At 45.1% G+C, this 22,463-nt stretch overlaps 1 protein-coding gene across 2 annotated transcripts in view; it reads right to left on the reverse strand.

The window, feature by feature from the left end:
• Positions 1-133: 133 nt before the first annotated feature.
• The window catches only part of SOCS7 (suppressor of cytokine signaling 7), a 32,039-nt gene continuing 9,709 nt past the window's right edge, over positions 134-22,463 (reverse strand). Inside the window, exons 3-9 of one of the 2 annotated variants that reach the window (XM_055328536.1) lie at positions 21,821-21,925; positions 20,265-20,395; positions 19,581-19,749; positions 16,775-16,903; positions 9,832-9,967; positions 9,255-9,405; positions 134-5,843 (exon numbers count right to left, since the gene is read on the reverse strand). In XM_055328536.1, the coding sequence (XP_055184511.1) occupies positions 9,285-9,405; positions 9,832-9,967; positions 16,775-16,903; positions 19,581-19,749; positions 20,265-20,395; positions 21,821-21,925 (791 nt within the window). In that variant the 3' untranslated portion in view covers positions 134-5,843; positions 9,255-9,284. The remainder of the gene's footprint in view (positions 5,844-9,254; positions 9,406-9,831; positions 9,968-16,774; positions 16,904-19,580; positions 19,750-20,264; positions 20,396-21,820; positions 21,926-22,463) is intronic. The other variant, XM_055328546.1, reaches the window with a different exon arrangement.

The following is a 22,463-nucleotide window of genomic DNA, read 5'->3' on the forward strand; positions in this document are numbered from 1 at the left end:
GTCCAGCTCTGTGGACAGCATGGAGATGGCCCAGTCACCAGGGGTGGGTCATGTGACTTTATAGGGCTGGTGGTGGTGCGAGGAGTAACAGGAGATGGAAGGATTGACAAACACGAACCCAAATCACATGAAGTAATTTCTAAACATTTTTATTTCAAATCTCTTTTCACCCTTCCCCAAAAAGACATGGGTCAGTACAGCAATCATAAAAAGGAGATACAAACACAAGAGTCAAATGTCTCCCGCACTGACACAAAAAACTGGGAGTTGTACATGGGGTTTCCAAACAGGACCTGCAGCAGCTACTAACGTCCCTTTATAAGAGTCAAACATGCCTATTAATACAGTATATACAAACACCCCGTTCTGGAACTAATCTACAGGGACATCCCAACACCCACCCGTCTATCCCCAGAAAAATACCAAAACACACCCAAAGTGCATTTGTTTTGTTTATATCAAAACATCTTTCCCTTTCCCCACCCACCCACAGACCCTCCCACCCCATTTAACATTGGCCTGCAAGTCTATTTTAACCATTTAGTAATTTTTTATAGTTTATGAAAATAAATTATACAGCAACTATTTTAATAAATTAAGCACAAAAAGGGGAAGGTGAGGAGGAAAACTAAACAGGAAGACAAAAGCCAGGCCACGCTTTGGCTTGGAGGAGGGCAGGGTGGCAAACAAGGACAGAAGTGGTTGCTGGGGGTGTGGCTCCCCTTCTGGTGAAGAACTGGCAACCACTCTGAGCCCAGAATGACACCCCTCTTCATTGAGTTTCTTAAAAACAACCAAAAAATGTACAGCAGTGGCTGTGCCACAGGCAGCACCAGTTTGGGCATTCCAATGGCCGGCCTGCCCACAGAGCGGTGCCTGGGTAATGCTTGTCCCTTGGAAAAGGTTCTGGGCCTAACAGTGGGAGGCAGGTCCCTGTTCAAGGGAGCACCAGGGATGGAGCAGCCAGCCTGCCCGCCCCATCTGATTTCCTGGGTTCTGATCAAGAGTGTCCTAAGTTTTCTTCACACTCTCTCTCCAGGAGCAAAGATTGCAGTCCAGCTGCAACCAGACACTCATGCCTTCCCCCCTGGGCTGGCTGCTTTTGACTGCCCAGTCATGCCTCTGGGCACTTCGGAAGGAGGGAAGGAGGGAGTAGTCCCAGGTACCCTCTAACGGAGATGAGATGAGCACGAAGGCAAGTCACAGACTCCACATGCAGGACCCGCTTCCCAGAGGTAGATGGGAGTGGGAGGGGACGGGGAAGGGGTGCAGAGGACAGGATGGGAAACAGGAGGACAGTGGGCCGGCACCTACCAGGAAGGTCGAGAAGCGATGAAAAGGACAAAGACAGTATGGAATCTGGATGTAGAGAAAGGTCTTTCCCTGGCAGATTAGAGAATCAATATTTTAAATACAATTCTTTACTCTGTTTTTCTACCTGTAGCACCTGAGTCCCCAGTGCTTTCATCGCTATGGTCCAAACCCCACCTCACTCCTCCCAAGGCTTTGCTCTCCCATCTTCTCAAGGCCTCCTGTCCTTTTGTGCTGAGCATGAAGGCTCCAAGGTCAAAACAGGATAAGTCATGGGGACTGGCAGACTCAACTTTGCCTTCTTGAGCTTTGAAGCCCACTAACCCTATAGCTATCATGAGTGGAGGGAGCCACGTTTCGCTTTTTTTTTTTTTTTTTTTTTAATAAAAAAGATTTTACTCCCCAGGAGCAAATAAATCATTTTGAACTACTGATAAACACTGCTGCAGTGAAAAGAAAGATGGCTACATGTATGCAATAGCACAAATTCAGTGTAAGAACAGCTGTGTTGACAATTAGAGATAAAAATCACTTATCCACCCCCCCGCCCCCCCCACAAACCAAACCAAGAGGATTCCCATAGGGAAAATGTCTAACTCAAAAGCTCCTCCCTTAGGGACAGGGGGCATGTCATTCTCTTAAAAGGGGAAAACAAATGGCAGGTCTCCCCACAGTGGAGATGCTTTCAACACTCCAACTGGTGGCAAGACTTCTGCAAATGTAGACACGCATGGACACCCAGACACACCCAGGCACGCGCGCGCGCGCGCACGCACGCACACACACACACACACACATAAACACACTTTCAGACTTCCCACTATATCCCAGTGCCTAGTCCTCCATTTTCAGGGCTCAAACCCAAGGGCGAGGCAGCAGGGCGGGGAACAGTCTAACCCAAGGGAAAAGTCTCTACTATCTCCATTTCCTGCTGGGACCCAAGGGCTTTAAGCAGCCTTGCTCTTCTGGGGGCCTAGGGTGAGGGCTGAAAAGATAGGTACCCCAGGGCACCCAGCTCTATTTCTAGGCTCTCACGCCCGGATGTGCAAACACTCAGCACATTTCCTGCTCCCCAGTTCTTCCTGGATGTGCCCTGTAGGGGTGCTTGCAGCCTCCTCTGCATCATTCCCAGCCTCAGTGAGGGCCAACACTATCACCAGGTGAAGGGAAGGAAAGGAGGAGTAGAAACCGTGATGATGAGCTCCCCTCTCAGAAGCCTTCATGTTACAGGGGGCAGCTCCCCTTCACTAGATCTAGGCACAGGCTAGCCACCTGGCCCAGGCCATCACCAATGGTCCCGAACTCCCAGTTACTGCCCACTTACCTAGTCCTCCTAGCAAAGCCCCACCCTCCTTACTCTGTGCTCCTGCCACAGCACCCGAATTTCAAGTAACAGCAGATTGTAGCAGTAGTTGTCACTTGGCTCACAGTGGCTCACACTTGTCCTGAGGAAGGTTACAGTAGATAAATCACTAACAAGTAAGGGTCACACAGGCAAGGACCCATTAACAACTTTGAAATCAGTGATGGGTCCCTAGAGGTGAGAACCTTTTCTAGTTTGTGACTTTAAAATACAACAACCAAAAAAGGAATAATGAGTTCCCTCTGTGGACTGCATTTCAATTAGCCCAACACAGAACTGGCAAAGGAGGAGTGGGCCCAGCCTGGAGAGATGAAGGGGATGTGCTGTTCTCTCTCTGCTCTCTGCCCCACTCCCACCTCTTCCTCCCCCTCATCTCCCAATGGAGCCTGTCTTCTTGTGAAACTCTGTCCTGCATCCCACTCTACTGAGGAAGAACTAGGCTACAGCCTGGGCCATGACTAGCATACAGACGAATCATGGACATGGGGACACATTACCCTTTCCCAGGAGGAGAAAGAAGGATGCTGGTGAGGTTGGGACATGCCTCCTCAGCTGGTTTGGTTCTGGATCTGACTGTAGAATTCTCCAGTGGAAAGCCTTGGTACCACTAGGGGTACAAGGGCTCTGCCTCCCTCCCCCAGACTGTGCTGAGGGCAGTGAGGTCCCTACCCATGGGCGGGAACCAGCTGACTTCTGGCTTTGGGTTCCACTTCACCATCACAAGACCTCAGCACTCAGACTTACTTGGTGACTAGAAAGTTTCCGTCTAAACCACAGCACTGAAGAGTAACTGACACTGCTGCTCTAATCTGGTGCTGTGTCCTGTTCAACACATCCCTCAGATTTCTGCTTCCATGCTTCTGTTCATGTGTTTCTCATCTCACTGTCCTACCTTTGCCTAGGACCCAAAGCCTCACAGACACAGAGCTCTCCCAGACCATCTGATCTACTCTGATCTTACCCATCTCAACTTCTTTAAAGAGAGCCCTTGATTTTTTGTACTGCACAGAGTCATTCTCCCATTGCTTCATGTATAGCAGTCACCCAAAAGCTCCCTTAAGCCAGACATCATGTCTTTCCCCTCTTGTGTTTTCCATAGTATCTAGCCCAGAATCAAGCAAACACATTAAAACACAGTTGAAAATAATTTCAAAATTATGGGTGGAAAAAAAAAAAGCCCCCAAACCCAAATAGCTGCACATGAGCCACTCAAGGATCCCTATGGATTGCAGACTGTAGGCTCTAGAGCTGGGTGGCACTTTCTGCATGATGGCAAGTTAATCTGCACTCTCAAGAGGCAAGACTCACAGGGTAAGCCAATTTCTGGGATCACTATTTTCACTAGTTGGTAATACTACCATGGAATCCAAGGAAAGAAGAGGTACTTCATGACAAATCAGAGGTGGGCTGTGTTTATGCTACAAAGCTCATTTTGTGGGCCACATCTTTACAGGCAGCTAATCATGCAAGTTTCTTCCCTGCTCTGCTACAAGCAGGAGGACTGGTCATTCCATGCAAGACATAAGGCAGAAGGCCAATGCTTCCAGATGAGGCAGTCTTTTAAATTACCAAGACACTGGGACCTCATCCCAAACCATCAGGAAACCACAAACCTGAAGATATTATTTATCTCATGAGAAGAGGCAGATATAAGCACAGGGGAACCAAGAGAGGCAGTCTAATGGAACATTTACTACAAAAGAGCAATAAAGACCCAAACAGCTCAATTTTCACATCTTAACAGCAAACCTCTCCCAAGAGTAACTCTGCAGAAAAGCAAACTCGTAATATTACATGACTTGACAATGGCTCACTTCAGAAAAACTCAAAGAGCACTGGAAAGCACCTCCCTCCTCCTCCACTTCCACCTGGAAGGTGGGCAACTCCCAAATCAGCATTTGAAAGACTTTCCAACAAACAGGGGGCAAATGGAATCTGACTCAGGAAAATGCATGAGTTGCTAGAGAAAAAACATAGGAAAATAAAAAAGCCCTTGCTACCTCCTGTCCCAGAAGTGGGACAACAGTGATAAACCTAAACACATGAGATGCAGTACTCTTCTCCTCACTGATCCAAAGACATTCCATTAAGGCTGAGACACAGGAGAGCTTCTCCTCAGAAGAGCACTATCACAATAGCTTCGTTTCTCACCATCCTCCATATTCCCTCTCACTAGCTGACAGACATATGGAGGTAAGTAACACTGACTCCTAAGTCATGGGTACAGTCTGCCATTAAGAATCTGGAAGCATGCTCCATTAACTTTAGCAGCTCATGATTAGGGCTCTCAACTGCTCAGGTGATGAAAAAATCGATTGCCTTGACAGTTGGCAGAAGCAATAGGAATGGTGTTACCATGATCAGAGTGAAATGTACAGTTATCTAAGGGGGCAGGGTGGAGGGTGGAAGAAGAATGGGACTGACTTGAGGTCACAGAATTCAGGAATTCAGGAAGACAAAACGAACACAGCTTCTATGAGAGGTGATTCTGAAATCAGGTTCCTAAACCTTAAAAGGAAAGGATGTGAGGAGTCACTACTTTCCCCAGCAGAGGCCCTTTGCCAGTCTTTGTTCAGCAATCTTCTTGTCCAGACTACTCACCCTCTCCTCTTTCCTGCTCCTACTGAAGCAACTCATGCTTAAAGAGAAGCAGATCCTTATCCCTTAGAAACTCCCAACTTGATATGTGCTTCTGACTCTTTCTCTTCCCTTCTTCAAGGTCAATGGTGAACACTTGCACTCTGCCTTTGGCACCAGCTGAATGACCGTCACTGGCAATCCCTCCCCTTCCCTCCCTCAGACCTGGCTCACCCTTGGCACCACTTCCAGTCCAATGGGCACAAACCCCAGCTGCCTTTAAAGGAAGTTTTCCATACTGAGAAATGCAAATATCCAAAACAAAACTTCTAAAAAAGAAACAGTGTTGAGACTTCTTCCAGTGTTCCAAGGAGCTTGTCCAGTTCCAGGATACCACAGGGGCTGGAGGTGAAGAGGTGAAGCCCCCGCTCAGAGAGTGTGGTTGTGTGCTTCTCCCAAGCCCCAGGGCTGCAGGGGAACCAAAGTCTTTGCGCGGAGGATCTCAGCCCTTCCAACTCCCTCCTTTCTCCTTGCTCCCTCTTCCACAGTAGCTTCATTTGGTTCTTCAAAACTGGAGCTTGGCAACAAATGCCTAGGTGCAAGAGGGAAAAATTAGAGCAGTTCAATGGAGTGGAACCAAATGGAGAACAGCCCAGTCTCTGGAGGTGGAAAAATACAGCTCAAAGGGAGAACTGGAATCTGGATAGCCAAGGCTCCCACAAATGCTGGTGCTGGCTCAGGATAAGGAATGGCATTTGCTGGGGACATGAGCAGCCCATGATGTGGACACCAAACAAAGGTCCTAAAATTACCAATATATTCTAGCATATTTCCTAACTTCTCTCTTTCCTTTTCCTTTGCCCCTTAATTTTCCACTCTTCCCCACTTCTTTCCTGAGGCTCATCTGCTCCAGGCACTTAAAAAAAAAAAAAGAAGGGCACCTGGGTGGCTCAGTCAGCTGAGTGACCGACTCTTGATTTTGGCTTGGGTCGTGGTCTGAGGCTCGTAAGACTGACCTCAGCGTGGAGTCTGCTTGATGTCCCCCGCCCTCCCCCCCCCACCAACACACACACTCCTGGTTCGTCTCTCCCCCACACACCCCACTCTCATTCTCTCTCTAAATAAATAAAATCTTAAAACAAAATTGGAGTAATCCCTGGTGAACCCAGCTAGAAATAGCCGTAAGTCTCTGCAGCTTCTGGCTGTTGAAGACTGACATATAATCACAAAGACTGATATGGCTTCTACTCCCTGATTTAAGGGCATCGTTCCACATGTTACTCTGTATACTGACTCCAAGCACCCTGACATGAAACTCCCCAGGTAAAAAAATAAAATAATAAAATAAATAAAATAAATAAAAAATAAAATAAAATTAAAATAAAATAAAATAAAATAGAAACTCCCCAGGTAACAGCACACAAAGACCAAGTGGACCATTCAGAACTCCCAAATTAAAATCAGCCCGACCAACATGAAGTCGTAAGGGCCAAATTTCACAACATAAAGACATCTCCCTTCAGGAGTGTTACTTCCCATTTTTCTTTTCTTTTTCTTTTTTTTTTTTTTTTTTTACTTCCCATTTTTCTAGGAGCCCTAAAGTTTCAATCAGGAGTGAGGACAGCATAATGCTTATTCTTTGCCACAGGCAACAATCCTGGTGTCACACACAGCAAAGAGACCCCAAGAGTCCAGTTTAATCCTTTGCCAGTACATGACCACCCCCCATACTCACGGCCTGTATGCTTACTGGACCCCTTACCCAAATGCTCTACTCCCAGATCCTCTCCTGGCTGACTCCTTGATACTCAGATCTCAGCTGAAATGACACTTCTTCACAAGGGCCTTCCCTGATCATCCAAACTTGAGTACCTCTATCCCACCACTGATCACTAAACTTCACCAGGTTTAAGTCCTCATTAACACGTACAGTCAACTGAAATTAGCCTATTCACTTCTTTACATGTTTGCGGTCTGTCTTTCCTCATGAGAACTGCAGGTGAGTGAGCTCAGGACCACAGACTACCTGGCTCAGCATGCTCTTCCCAATCCACATGGGTACTTAACAAGGGGGCAGTGCTGCTGAATGCACAAACAAATGGGGAGCTCACTAGGGCCTGTGAAAGACAATTCTGCCTTTGGACCTGTGAAAGCAGTTCTTCTATAGTGGGACTAAAGTCGAACTCCTTCTACCTTAAATCCATTGTGATTCTTGTCCTGCCCCTGCACACAAGTGTAACTACTCCTTCTCTGTCCTGCTTTCAGCCAGCAAGCCCTGATTTTTTTTTTTTTTTTTTTTTATTCATAGAGACAGAGAGAGGCAGAGACACAGGCAGAGGGAGAAGCAGGCATCATACAGAGAGCCTGACGTGGGACTCGATCCAGGGTCTCCAGGATCATGCCCTGGGCTGCAGGCGGCGCTAAACCCCTGCGCCACGGAGGCTGCCCAAGCCCTGCTTACCCCAAAACTTCTCTGCTCCGTGTTAGTTACTTATTCCCCAGACACTGAAGCTGGGAGCCACCCCCACCACGCTGAGCCCACCTCTGAATGTGCTGTTTGGGAGGGTTCCTCCTGAGGCACAGCACCCGCAGAGGTGGTGCTCTAGCTAACAAGTCCTAAGTACTCCGCAAGGATGCGTCTGTGTAGGCGTGCCTCCCTGGTTCTCTCCTATCTTCCCATCCTAATTTCGACTGCAAAGCCACCAAGCAGAGACATCCTCCTAGATATCAGAACATTTTGATGTTTTAGCAGTTGTTTCCAAGGGCACACAATTTGCATGTAATTGAAGATATGACAAGAGATTGTACACCCAGTCTGGGATACATTAAATTAAAGCTCTGTAGCCTCCCAGAGTTACGATTTCTTAAATTTCTCTTCTTTCATTCCATCTCCCCTTCTTCATCCTTTTAGCCCAGTTCACATGCTTTCCCCCAATAGGATCAGGGACTTCCAGAGCTAAGAGGGGAGGCCACGGCCCATGAAAACCCGAGGGGCATAACACCAGTCATCATGCTCTCCAGTCACAAAGAAAGCAGAGAGCACAGAGAGATGAAGACTCTCTTCATCCGTAAGGCTGTCACTCTATAGGTTTTCCCCTTAGTTTGTATCATGTGGGAAATGGCACTGAGGAACAGAGAAGGCTAGAGGAGTAGCAGACATATTCAGTGCTTAAAGAGGACAGTCTACATGAACAGGAGAGACAAGGGGTCATCACAGCTGGCAGATCGTGAGAATGTCAGGTCTTGCATGTAACCCACACTACCAGAATCACAGCTCTCTGGCAATTTTGTTCTCTACTCACTTCACCTCTATCTTTAAATGCTCCCATGAAGGCAGCTTAAAAGACTAATTAGAAGCAATCTGCACAAACCAGTATTCCAAGATATTTAATGGGGAAAATACATGAGGAGAATTCAGTTAATGTAGCAACGTAATGTAGCAATGTAAAGGGCCTCTTAGATAAATGAATTCCTTAGCTGATTCACTTATTCTTTTCAATAATTTACTCTTCAGTGGTCCAGATGGAACTCTAACTAGAAGAGTGAGCTTGTTTTCCTCACCCACATTCCAAGCCATGGGACATGGGAGTTCTCACTGAAGTGCATGCCTGTTGCAATTAAAGACATGTTTGCGTTCTCTTTCATGACATTTCCCTCCCTTTTGGTTTCCTGTTTTAATGTCATTTGTGCAACAGCAGGGAGATTGGCCAAAGTATGAGAGAAGGCTGCACACTTAGCTATGTTTATGTGTCCTCCCTTCTTGTTTATATTCAATAATTAGCTTGCACATCGATTGGCAAATACTTTTTAAGCCCCTCATGTCTATCTGCTTTTCTCCCATGATATACCCCGATGGACCCCATTAACAGATCTGGTGACTCTCTGGGCAGATGCCTGGATTGGAAATATACACATAGGGTGTGGGAAGGGGGGCAAGGCCCACCACATGACAGGAACTGTCCCAGAAAAGACCTGGCTGGACAGTGAGGCAGAGAGCTCATACCCTTGGCGGCGATCAGCAGGGGGCCCCTCGCTACGTGGAGGGTTCAACCTCTTGCTTCTGTTTGGAAATGAGCTGCGCTTCCTTTAGAGACAGGTATACCTCTTCCTGAGGATCATAGTAGTAGAACTTTCGGATATAAGAGATCAGAGGTCTGTGAAAAATACAAGAAGGATTAAGTGTTATTTACAAAGACCATAAACAAAAGACCACCTTTGTTCAACCCTTCCTTCTTCCCCAACCTCTATATGGCTATGACTACACAAAAAAACTCTGCCCACCTAAGAAACTTCCCACGTTCTTACTTGCTATAGTTCCGTTTCCCTCCCTCTTACCACCTCCATTCCAGTCTTTGTAAAGACTGCAGAAGGGAGGCTCACGCTCACACACACACACACACACCTTCCTCTCTTCTAGCTGCCATGTGATACTTCTAGAGTTAGGTGCTAAGACACATGAGAAGAGAAAGGAGGGTGTCGTGAATAGCTCCAGGCTCTGCCTGTGCAATCAGCTGGCAGGTCTCATTCACATTTCTAACTAAGCCTCTATTCCTGCCCCAACCCGAAAGACCCCATTGTACTTAGGCAGTGGGAGATCCGGGATGTGATCTATCCGGACGAGCTGTCGGATTCGGAATCTGCAAAGGTGCTGGAGGGATTTGACATTGCTGAATCTAGACACTGGATAGAGCAGCTGGACTGGAGTTGGTGGTAGTCCTTCAAGAATGAAAACCAAGGACATATTCAGAAGGAATAATGCAGCTAACTACAACTTATGAAATAAATCCAGGGAAGGGAAATAGGGTTTGTTTATAGTTCTCATGTTCGTTCTGTGCAAAAGCTCCCTTCCACAAAGAACTGGTGATTTCCATTTGCAGAAGCATTACCACTAATATTTCACTCAAGAGACTCCATTCTCCTCTGCCAAGGGCCTCCCTAGCATGACTCTTAACAGCTGAGAATCTAGCTCTTCAGAATAGCCCATGCTAGAGAGCATTAGGCTCTCCATGAAAAGTGAGAATCAAAGCATCCCTGCTAGGAATGGGAGATACTTATAGGGCACATCTAGCAGCATCCTGAAGGAGAGAACTCAGGAAGGCTGCTCAGAGGGGTCCCCGGCCAATTCCAACTAAGAAGCTGTTAAGTAGAAAGCAATGGCTAGGATCAAGTCTACAATCCTGCACTCCTGCCATTTACTTACAAGTGGGTTTAACCACCTCTTATTTCCCACACTGTGCCCCCACCCCCCACCTCCTCCCATCCTTCTTGCTCCTGAAATTCTAGGCTGGGTCCAGAAACAGAAAAAAAAAAAAAAAAGATGATGCTTTTAATAGGAAAGCGACTACAGTAGCTTGGACAAGCTGGAAGAGTAGCACTCAGTGCCAAAGTGCCTGCTGCCTAATGCTAACCAGGCCCAATGGGACACACCCTGGTTTCATCAGTATCAGAAGGCTTGGTGCTGGGAAATTCCAAGCCCCAAGGGTCAATGCCACGGAACAGAGACATCCACAATGGCAGGAACACTTAAACCAATTCAAGGGAACAAAGAATATCCTGGTTTCAAGAAACAAAGGGCCTGCAGAAGGTAAATAAGCAAACTGCTCTCAGAAAGAATGAGTTGCAAAATCTTTGAAAGAATTCTTTTCTCAGTCACTGTCCTCTCGAAATTCTGCAGACACATCTCGTGGGAAAATAACATATATATGTTTTTACAGTTTAATTTCAAGCGTTTTTAAAATTTGGTTTGAAGGTGTGAGAAGAAAAACTTAAAGCTTGCAGATCGTCTCCCAAAGCCTTTGCATGGTCACTGGTAGTGGACTTTCTAAAAAAGAAAAAAGTTAAAATACTATGATACTGTTACTAAGCAAGTTAAGCATGACTTAAAACATTTAACTCACTTAGTCTTCAAACTATACTTTGAGACAGGTATCTATCTCTATTATCCCCATTTCACATATGGAAGAAGCTGAGGCTTACTGGGCTCAGAGAACTTGCTCGCCACACAGAACCAACAAAATTGACCTGCCATGAGCACCTCCTTTGTCTCATGAAGAGCTGGGTCCACAGAACCTCAGAGGGTTTTTCTAGGTGTCTCCCCAGAGCACTTGCCCTTCTGCTGTCCACGACAGTCCCAGCACTTTGATGCATGACTGGTCTCAGTCCACTCCTCACTCCTATTCCTTCAGTCCTTGGCCTTACACCTTGAAGCACTTAGCCCTCCTCCACCTGTATGGTTGGTCCTTTCCTCTCACATACAGTTTAAAAAAAAAAAAAATCACACTTGGGTTTCTCCCTTGAATGTATTTAAATTCAAGTGGTTTTAAAATGGTATTGGGTTCAAAGGCCTCTTTGAATTTATACCCTCTCTTATATGTTTAAAAAAATATTCTTCAGTAAATTAAACTATGGCAAACAGAAAGCTTTTGCAGGTGGGTTGTAATAATGCTAAATTCAAAATGATGTTTCAGAGATAAAATTTATGAATCTATTTATTCCCAAAGACACAGTACTATCGGACTTGTGCTTAAAGATATCAGGATAATAAGCAGCATAAAATTATCCGATTGTTTGCCTACTTGAATTTTAATGACCATATATGCTTGCCTATTTAATTGTGTTACTTTTAGCCTTAGGTTGACAAATAGCAATTTGAAACCTGTTAATTCTCTGATATTCCCTGGTGTCAACCTGACCATTTACTGTTTGCCCCCTTACACAGCAAACAATTGGAGCTCACACAACCAGAACATGTTAATGGAAGAGGTTAGAAATGGAAATAAATCTGAGATAACACTCCAGGACAGCAGAAAGAGAGAGGGTGAGGTGAAATAGTGACCATCAGAAACCTTCCTTTGGTCCTTTATATCAAGGGTTTGGGGCACCAATCTAGCTTCTGGCCACTTCACTGTTTGTCCCCCCCCAAAAGGACCAGATTAGGGGTGACAAATTTCTTCTAAGTTTGAACACCCCCAACACACAAGTCTTTCTGTCAAACCAAACTTCCCTGAAGACCAGAGTTATCCAGCCCAAAATGTCAATAGTGCTGAATTAAGAACCCTGGGAAACAGTGAAGACCTGTCACTGAACAAATAATTATAAGATTAATGATGGTTACAAAAGAGAGATAAATTTCCTTAAGAGTTGTGCAATTCAAAGTGTGATTAAAAAATAAAAGGTATTGGGATTGCTGGCTGGCACAGTTGGTAGAGAACACAACTCTTGATCTCAAGGCTGTGAGTTCAAGGCCCATGTTGGGTGTAGAGATTACTTAAAAAATAAAATCTTGAAAAAAAATTGTTTTTTTCTCTTCATGCACTTCACAGATGATGAAGATCCTCTCAACAAAGAAGGATATGCTCCCTTTGAGTTTTGGTTCTAACAGCATCAGCAGGGGCAGCCCCGGTGGCGCAGCGGTTTAGCGCCGCCTGCAGCCCAGGGCATGATTCTGGAGACCCGGGATCAAGTCCCATGTCAGGCTCCCTGCATGGAGCCTGCTTCTCCCTCTGCCTGTCTCTGCCTCTCATTTTCTCTCTATGTTTCTATGAATAAATAAAAATCTTAAAAAAAAAATAACAGCATCAGGGGTTCCATACCAATCCAATCATACTCTCTTTTTAGACTGTTGCATGGTAGTGTTAGGCATTTGGTTTGTAACTGTGGAATGCACCAGACTAAGATGCAAACAGTGACTTCAGTGACCATCCTCCACTACTAGGGAGAGAGAAAGGGGAAACCAAGATCAGGCGCCATCATTTTTATTTTCACTAAGGGTACCTCCCCTGATGCCAATTATTCCATTTATTCTAATTAATTTCCTTCCTTCTGTTCCTTACTTGCCACCATTCAGAACTTTCCATTAGTCCTAGCTTTATGATTCCTATGATCCCTGGTGTCCCTTTAACACCAGTCTGCATGGCCTGTCAGTGCAGCCAGCTCTAGTATTGAGCCAGAAAAAAAACCTGACTTTGAATCCTGGCTCTGTAACTCACTGTACCTCTGTGGTGTGTGTGTGTGTGTGTTTAGATAGGCTCCACACTAAGCCCAATGTGGGGCTTGAACTCATAACTCTGAGATCAAGACCTGAGTTGAGATCAAAAGTAGGACATTTAACCGATTAAGCCACCCCAGCTCCTCACTGTACCTCAGTTTCTTAATCCAAATGAATGAATGAATGAATGAATGAATGAATGAAAGAAAAGAAAAAGAAAAAGAAAGAAAGAAAAGAGAGAGAAAGAGAGAGGAAGGAGGGAGAGAGGGAGACTACGTGTCTCTTTAAAGGATTTTTTTTTTCTTTAAAGGATTTTGTAAGGGAAATGAAATAATACCTGGCTCCTTGCAGGCATTCGGTTATCATCATCCCAAAGTCTCAATAAACAGGCTCCTTTCAGATTCTGAGTTAAAAATCCCTGGTGCAGGTTAAGAAAGTTTGACCTAGGGCAGCACGGATGGCTTAGCAGTTTAGCACCGCCTTCAGCCCAGGGTGTAATCCTGGAGACCTGGGATCGAGTCCCACATCAGGCTCCCTGAATGGAGTGTGCTTCTTCCTCTGCCCCCACTCCCTTCTCTCTCTGTCTCTGATAAGTAAATTTTTAAAAAAATCTTAAAAAAAAAAAAAGAAAAAGAAAGTTCGACCCAAATGCTAATGACTACCTCTTCTTCACACCAAGTCCCTGATAGAATCAACCTCACAGAAATACCTAGACTTTTATGACAAGCAAAGGACAACAAACAATGGTAAAGGAGAATACTGGCTTTGTCTTTTGTCCCAATCCTTCAAAGAGAGGTCACTTATGATCTAGGAGTAAATATTAACTCTGCTTTGCCTTCTGTGTTTGATTATAATTTTAAGTATAAATATATATCCTTTTTTTAAAGATTTTATTTATTTATTCATGAGAGACACACAGAGAGAGAGGCAGAGACACAGGTAGAGGGAGAAGCAGGCTCCATGCAGGGAGCCCGATGTGGGACTTGATCCCGGGTCTCCAGGATCACGCCTTGGGCTGAAGGCGGCGCCAAACCGCTGAGCCACCGGGGCTGCCCATAAATAGATACCCTATCTGTAGCATTCCTCACAGGTCCTAGAAAGACATCCTCCACTAATAAACACACTTCTGACTTCCTTATGTAGTCTCTACAAATCACAGCAAACTCAGATTTCAATCTGCTTGCTGTTACTTTTCCCCATTAATGGAGTGGTTAGTAAATAAAGCAGAGGATTTGGAGACTGTTGAGCCTGGGTTTGAACTTTGACTTGAGCACTGATCAGCTAAGTGACTTTTTTTTTTTTTAGATTTTATTTATGAGAGAGAGAGAGTACATGCAAAAGAGGGAGTGAGAGAGAGAGAGCAAGGGCCAAGGGAGAGGGAGTGGGAGAAGCAGACTCCCTACTGTGGGGGCTCCATCCCAGGACCCTGGGATCATGACCAGAGCCCAAGACAGACGGTGAATGACGGAGTCACCAGGCGCCCCTGCAAAGTGACTTTTAGAGTAAGCAACTTCACATTTGAGCCTCAGCCTCACTTTCTTCACTGGCAAATGAAAATGGTCTTATCTATAACTAGACCAATCTATTAGCTAACTTTGGGTTGTTATAAAAAATTATATTTATTCCTTTCTTTATTTTTAAAGATTTTATTTATTTATTTGACATAGAGAGAAAGAGCCAGAGAGCACAAGCAGGGGGGAACTGCAGAAGGGAGGGAGAAACAGGCTCGGAGGCAGGGCTAGATCCCAGGACTCTGGTATCATGACCCTAGCCAAAGGTAGATGCTTAACTGACTGAGCCACCCAGGTGCCTCAGAGATGAGAGATGTTTAAATAAAGAATCTGACAAAGTAACTGGCACAGGATACACAGTTAATAAATAGTAGCAACTGTTACAAGTTCTAGCCCTTACCAAAGTTAAGAATCTTAGTTAAAATTTCTGCAGACACACACATTTGTACAAGGAAATGTACAAGGAAATGAGCTATACCAGAGGAGTCCAAGACTCCTCAAAGTCTCTCAAATACCCTACAAATAGATATATGCTCCAGACTCCTCTGAGAAGATTTCCCTGGTTCACCCATAAACAGAGCTGCTTCCTTTGCCCTTGTCAATCACTGACCACCATGCCTTGTATTGAGTTCTACATGTGCCCTTGCCTTTATCTTCCTACCTATACTCTAAGGCTATGAGATCTCTGAGGGTAGAGGTGTGGCTTATTTTTGATACTGAGTTACAGAATTAATGTTTGTCAAATAAATAATCTCTCAAAGTCACAAGCTTTAAAAATTACTAAAGAGTCAATTCCTGTAAGAAAGGATTCTAACTTTTCCCTTTAACCAAGTCAACTGCACGAGACCCAACTGTGTTGACAGCACTGAGGCAAATACGAAATGAAGTGAGAATTAATACAGTTCACACCCTGTCATGCCTTATTTAAATCACCGAGATTATAAAACACATTCCTGTAACCTGGCTCAATCCTGTTACTGATGTTCTGCCTGGGGCTCCCCTGGAACTTCTTTTTAGAGCAATTTCTTGGCACATAGTTTACTTAAGAATCTTAATTTGATTCACTGGGAATGCATGAAGTTCTCATTTTAAGTTATGTTTGAATCTTACAAATTCCTCAATTAATGTGCTTGCCATTTTGCCTTTCCCCAACCCTATAAAATAAGGAGACAGACTCTTCCAAACCATCCCCTTTCTCCCTTCGGTAGAGATTATATAGATACCTCCCTACTTAGTGGGCAGAAAGACTATATAACCATACCAGCAAAGATGGGAACTTCCCAATCCTCCCAAATGGAGAAATGCTGGTAGAGATATGAGATACAAGAACTATCTACTCTTTATTTATATATTTTTTAATTTTTTATTTATGATAGTCACAGAGAGAGAGAGAGAGAGAGAGAGAGAGGCAGAGACACAGGCAGAGGGAGAAGCAGGCTCCATGTACCAGGAGCCCGACGTGGGATTCGATCCCCGGTCTCCAGGATCGCACCCTGGGCCAAATGCAGGCGCTAAACCGCTGTGCCACCCAGGGATCCCCTATCTACTCTTTAATAGCAAGTTTAGTACAAATGGACAAAATCCACAGCTGACTGCCATTGAATTCAGTCTCCTTGACTCTCATCATGGCCTTTCTAGTGAATACTCTTTTACCTTCCCCATTCCCATAGAAACGGCCTACGCAAGTTGTCCCCTCTCTGCTTCACATGGAATTGTGAGATGCTTGAATTAGGGATAGGGACACACCTCTGAATGTTAAATATTCACATGATGGCTGGACATCAGAGGTAGCATTTGTTTTCTCATTTGTGGGTTCAGAAAAGCAAAGCTTCCTTCTCGGTATGTTGAAGGATTAATGTTTTAAGAGCAGGGGACTAACCACTGGACTCTAGGAAGAGTGGTTGCAATAGGAGCCAGGAAAAAAACTTCAAGTAAATGTGGCTTTTTCTAGGGGGCAGGGGGACATATTTTGATACTAGACTGCATCATACCCAAGTAAGTTAATTAATGTAACCATAGCCTTACCTGGAACCCTGGATCTCAAGAAATAGAGAAACTTCCCATTCTTGGAGTGCATGATGGCTCTCTTAATGAACTCCACCACTGATTGACAGCGGTCCTCAAACTTGGGATGACACCACAGGCTGAAAGTTCCTGCCATGGAAAATTAAAGAGAAGTAAAGATGTAAAAACTTACTTTTAAAATATCTGGGAAGCTAACCTGAACATCTTAATGATTCTCAAGTCTGCGACGATAGTTTGTAGGCAAGTTGTCAGACAAAGGTTCCTGAAGCCACCTGTTCCTGTTTGTTCCACAATTAATGGAAAGAAAGACATTGTGTTCAGTAAGACATTAGTGTGAACACTGATCTTTAAATCATATGTCATAAGAAAAGACTGCCATAGGAAAACCAAGTTTAAATGATGCCCTCTTCAGAAGATCTGTGTTCAAGCATTTACAGAATAGTCGAGACAAGAAAGGAAGATCAGTTTTGCAAATCTCATTCATTCATGTGTTAGGCACAAAACATTAAATTCTAAGTCTTTTCTTCTTTAAACTTTTATTTTTATTTTTTTAAAGATTTATTTATTTAATTCATTCATGAAATACACACACACACACACACACACACAGAGTGAGAAAGAGAAAGAGAGAGAGAGAGAAAGAGAGGCAGAGACAACAGGCAGAGGGAGAAGCAGGCTCCACACAGGGAGCCCAATGTGGGACTCAGTCCTGGGTCCCCAGGATCACACCCTGGGCCAAAGGTGGCGATAAACCGCTGATCCACCTGGGCTGCCCCATTCTTTAACTTTTAAAATCAACTCTCCCCCCCCATGGTATGCTGCAAAGATCCCACCCCAAGTTTTAGAGTCCTAAAAGCAAAAGGGAATCTGAACTCCCATGACTAAAACCAAACCAAAACCTCCAAAAACTCAAGCATTAAATGCAAAGGAATTGCCTACAAAAGGGACAGAATCCAAGGGAACTACAGATTTGAGTCTCTCTAATTACTCTCACAGTATCACTTAAAAAGATGAAGACAAGGGCAGCCCCGGTGGCGCAGCGGTTTAGCGCCGCCTGCAGCCCAGGGCGTGATCCTGGAGACCCTGGATCGAGTCCCACGTCGGGCCCTCTGCATGGAGCCTGCTTCTCCCTCTGCCTGTCTCTGCTACTCTCTCTCTCTGCATCTCTATGAATAAATAAATAAAATCTTTAAAAAAAAAAAAAGATGAAGACAAATGCTCCATTGCAAACTGGCAACTGGGAGACCCACAAAGCTTCTATTAAAAATCCCATTTATTCAAGGAAGAAAGCCCCTTTGAACAATAAGTAACGAGAGCACCATTTGAAGGTTCTCTCGTTACCGGCCTCTCACCTATCAGGGACCTAGAGGTCAGGCATTCATTCCTCATTCTCATGGCCTAGTCAGTCGTCATTTTCATAGCCTTAAGAAATACTGCATTCTGAAATGCTTTAATTTGCATGGTGTTTTTCTGCTGGCTTGATTTTGGCCTTTGGGAATAAGAGGAAAGCAGGCAGCAGGCTACACCACAGCAAGCTAATTCTCAGGCCAGTGGACTGAAGGGCCTTTCTCTTCATGTACCTTTAAGGCAGGGGTGGGGACAGAGGAAACCATTGACAAAGCTGCACTGGCCTAATGCACTACTTCCTGCCTCACAGGAGAAGCGAACCAAGTAAATACCGCATGACATAGCTAAGAGCAGAAAAGGCCTGGTGGTGGCTGAAGAGACCATGCAGGAGGTCCTCACTTGTGATGCCATGTCTAACACAGCTTGTGTAAGACTGATCACAGGTGGGGTGAGTCCCTGAAACTCCCCAAAGTTCTCTCCACTTTTTTTTTTTAATTTTATTTATTTATTCACGAGAGACCAGAGAGAGAAAGGCAGACACAGGCAGAGGGAGAAGCAGGCTCCATGCGAGGAGCCCGATGTGGGACTCGATCCCGGGTCTCTAGGACCACGCCCTGGGCCAAAGGCAGACGCCCAACAGCTGAGCCACCAGGCATCCCAAGTTCTCTCCACTTTAAAAATTTTTAACACAGGGAAATTGACAAAGGATGGATTACCCAGCCCTGCCACCAATGATCATCATGATTTTCTGTCCCAGGTCAGAGACAGAATGCCACAATGCAAAGTCAGTCCAGACAGCAGGGTTGAAAGAATCAGCCTCGAGACGTGACCACAGCACTCAGCACCTGCTGACCACAAAGGAGGAGGTACCCCCAGGAAGACAGGTAGTCTAGAGCATGATGATCCCAAAGAGTCTCTGAGTTCTGCTCACTATTTTCTAAGAGACCACACAGGTGACCTAAAGAAATGATCACTGTGCTGCCTGGCAAGAAAACTTGATGTGATGGACTCTCAGACAAAGAAATTCACCACAGGACAGTCCAAGGATCAACACTAAATTCTCTTCTTTGTGTATAGGATTTAATAGAAAGTCTCTCTAGATGTTGAGCCTAATTACGAACAGAGCTTGGGAGAGTTTGTGGAATGGTCCTAGCTTATTTTTTCCTTCTATTAGGAGAGTTCTACCAACTTTGTTCTGTTCATCTTGTTCAGGCTCTCCTCTTTCCAAGACAAAATGCTGAGAATACTTTTCCATAGAACCCTCACCTTCCTTCCTATCCCAGCCAACATCCCTTCTAGTGACTGAAACTAGTACCCATAACAACATTCAATGGAGTATGAGATTTCCTCCCTCTCTGTAGTTCACCTCTCTAAAACCTTCCCATGAGAAGGCCAGCTAGCAAGAATAGAGAGTAGCACAGGGGGAAGAAAGTGTTCCTCAAACGGCAGCATGTCTTACCTCTGTAGTGCTCCATTCTCGTGTGGTGGGTGATACCCTGTGACCGGAAACTGAGGCTCAGGATGTAACGAGGATCAGAGCTATCTCGTACCAGGAAAGAGCCATCTGGCTTCCCTTTCAGCTTCATCTCTGCATCTTCCCAGTTCATTGGTCCCCAGTACCAACCACACTATCAAAAATAAGAAGTGGTCAGGTACTTCACAGCACTGGGGAAACATGCACATTTTCAGCACAATCTATTTTACCACAGAAGAACCACTCCCTTCCCACCACTTTCAAAATATTTTACTAAGTAAGAGCTGCTAAGGGCATCCTAAGCATTAGCAACGAATAGCCGGCTCATTCTTTTAGCCCTCTAAAGTAACAAAATAATAAGCCTACAATCCCATTAAGAAGGCCTTACCAAAAAAAGAAGAGGGAACTGGGTCAGTTAATCTGTCAAAGTCAGCCTCAACTAGGTGAACAGCTCTCCACAACTGTTCTTCACCACTTTCAAACGTTTTTCCCCAAGATTCAATTTTACAATGTCCCTTATGGAATTGATCATAGCAGCATATTGCTTTGGCACTGTAAATACAGAGGCAAGATAACTATTCTTCCTCTAAAAATAAGAAAAGGAGAGCCCAGGACAGAAGAAGGAGAATGGGAGAGGAGACCAGCCGCCAGTCTCTGGGCACCGCCTACCTTCTCCAACTCTCGAAGGCTGGCTGCAAAGCTGCTTGAGTCGGGCCGGTAGAGCGGACACTGGAGATGCTGGGGGGGCTGGCTGTGCAGGGATTCAGCTGCTCGGATGGGAGCAATCCGGGGAAATGCATCTGCGGGGCAAGACAGTGGCGGTCACTTGTTCACCCTCCTGGCTCCCAACCATATAAGCAGACCCTCCTCCCAAAACAGAGATGCTAACTGAAGAGGGGCAAGGCATTAGAAGCTAAGCTGGAAAGGGTGGAAGCCAAAGCAGTGGGAAAGAGCTGGATGGGCTGGAACAAAAAGCTGTGTGGGCTCGTGTAAGCTGTGAAGGATGGGTGGGGGCATTCGACCCCAAGAGAGGGGTAGGGGAGCTGCTCACTAACCTGACTAAGGTGACTACTTCAGGGGCTTCACCAGCCTAGAGCGATTCCAGCTTCTCCCACCTCGAGGTGAAGCGCCGGTAAAGCAGCCTTGGAAATAGTGACTCGTTTACTTGCCCAGGGAGAGGAACGATTTTGCCAGGCAAGTAGAAAAGAATGCCGATTTCATTCATTTTACTCCTTGGGTACTGGAGGCTGGCAAAGCAGGTGTGGGCTACTAAATGCTTGGTACTTATTTACAAGGCTGCAGTAAATACTAAAAACTTAGAAACACCAGAGAATTTTGAGAACTTTAAACCTTGCCAACCTGAAATTAAAGAGGTCTCCTAAGTGGTATCTACTCAGAGATTGCAAAGCATTATCAGCAGCAAAGAGGTGAAAAATTCAATAGTCTTTTATCCCTACCAAAAATCAGATTCACCTCCACAGGGAACAATGGGTTAGAAAAAACAGTTCTTGGCCTCAATTCCAAGGAGTTCTGGCCCAGCCAAGGGGATAAGATTTAAGCTTTCTCATAAGTCCTATGATTTCCATAAATAGACTTCTCCCATCCTTCAAGAGTATATCACTTTGTACTCCCAACTTTTACAAGGCTTGCCTCTAAACTAAGCTAACCTGGGGCATGGGGTGGAGGAGGCGGAGGTAGGGGAAAAGACTGCAGGGAAGACCCCATCGGAGCCACAAGGACAGATGTAGGCAGCGTCCCACTGATATCATCTAGAAGAGAGAACAGAAGCAAGAGGTTCAGAAATACGAGCACAGATGAGTGAGGTGAAGCAGAGGAGGGAGAAGGATCATCAGGCTGCCCTCTGGAGCAAGATGGCCTGACCTTCACCCTGTCTTTTTGCACAAAGGGCAACAATCATCTTAACCTGGTTTCCTTTGTTGAAAGCAGAAAAATAAGGATATTCCTAAAGCAGTCTACCAGCAGTAGATTTAGGGCAAGGTAAGTACAGATCTAATCAACATATGGACAGTAAATGTTACAGCATGCAGGTAAGAGATCCATTTAACTGCTTAAGGAGATGACAAGGGTGCTGAGAAATGGACAGGGGATAATTGGGTCATTATTAGAAACCCAAGAGCTTGTTGGCTCCTGGAAAAGAACAAGAGGTCCCTACAGCTCACCCCCTCCCACTAGGGCAAGAAGGCATACAGCGATGGAGACTATACCTAGGAGGCTGAGGCTTCTTCTCGGAGGAGGAGGGGGAGTTGGAGGGTGTGGAGAGGTCAGGCCCCGCTGAGAGATGTCCACATCCACAAGCGACACAGTTTCACCTGAGGGATTCATGGAGCAAGCATGTTATGGAAGCACCTTGTCCAAAGCTGAGGCCAAAAGCAAAGGAAAGCAAAGAGCAAGCAAGCAAGGCTAGGGGCCCCAGCTCTCAAAAATCTCAAAATCTAATGCTTCCCAGAGCCAGAATCACCCCAAACACCTGTTTACAGATGTGTGTACAAATTTCTGTCTTAGGGAACAAGGCAAGTCACTTGTTACAAGTCCAAATGGACATGGAAAGCAGGTGCCAGAAGAATCTAAGAACTGTACCTAAGTTGAATGCAGATAAAGGTCCCAAGGTGAGCCCCAATTTCTTCCTAAATGGCTTTCTACATCTAGATTTTCCAGAATATTCACTCATAAGAGAACCAACCATTTTGGGTATCAACTAGTTCCTAATGGCTGAGGCTACAAAGGCCAAAAAGTATATTTACACTCCTAATAAGGAACCTCTTTTAGTCAGCCAAATCAGGTAAGCTCCATGGGAGTTTCTCCTACTTCCTGCATATCATGCAGTTCTGTTACCTGCTATATACCCTC

Source organism: Nyctereutes procyonoides, unplaced genomic scaffold (assembly GCF_905146905.1).
Source record: "Nyctereutes procyonoides isolate TBG_1078 unplaced genomic scaffold, NYPRO_anot_genome, whole genome shotgun sequence".
Classification (NCBI taxonomy): Eukaryota; Metazoa; Chordata; class Mammalia; order Carnivora; family Canidae; genus Nyctereutes; species Nyctereutes procyonoides.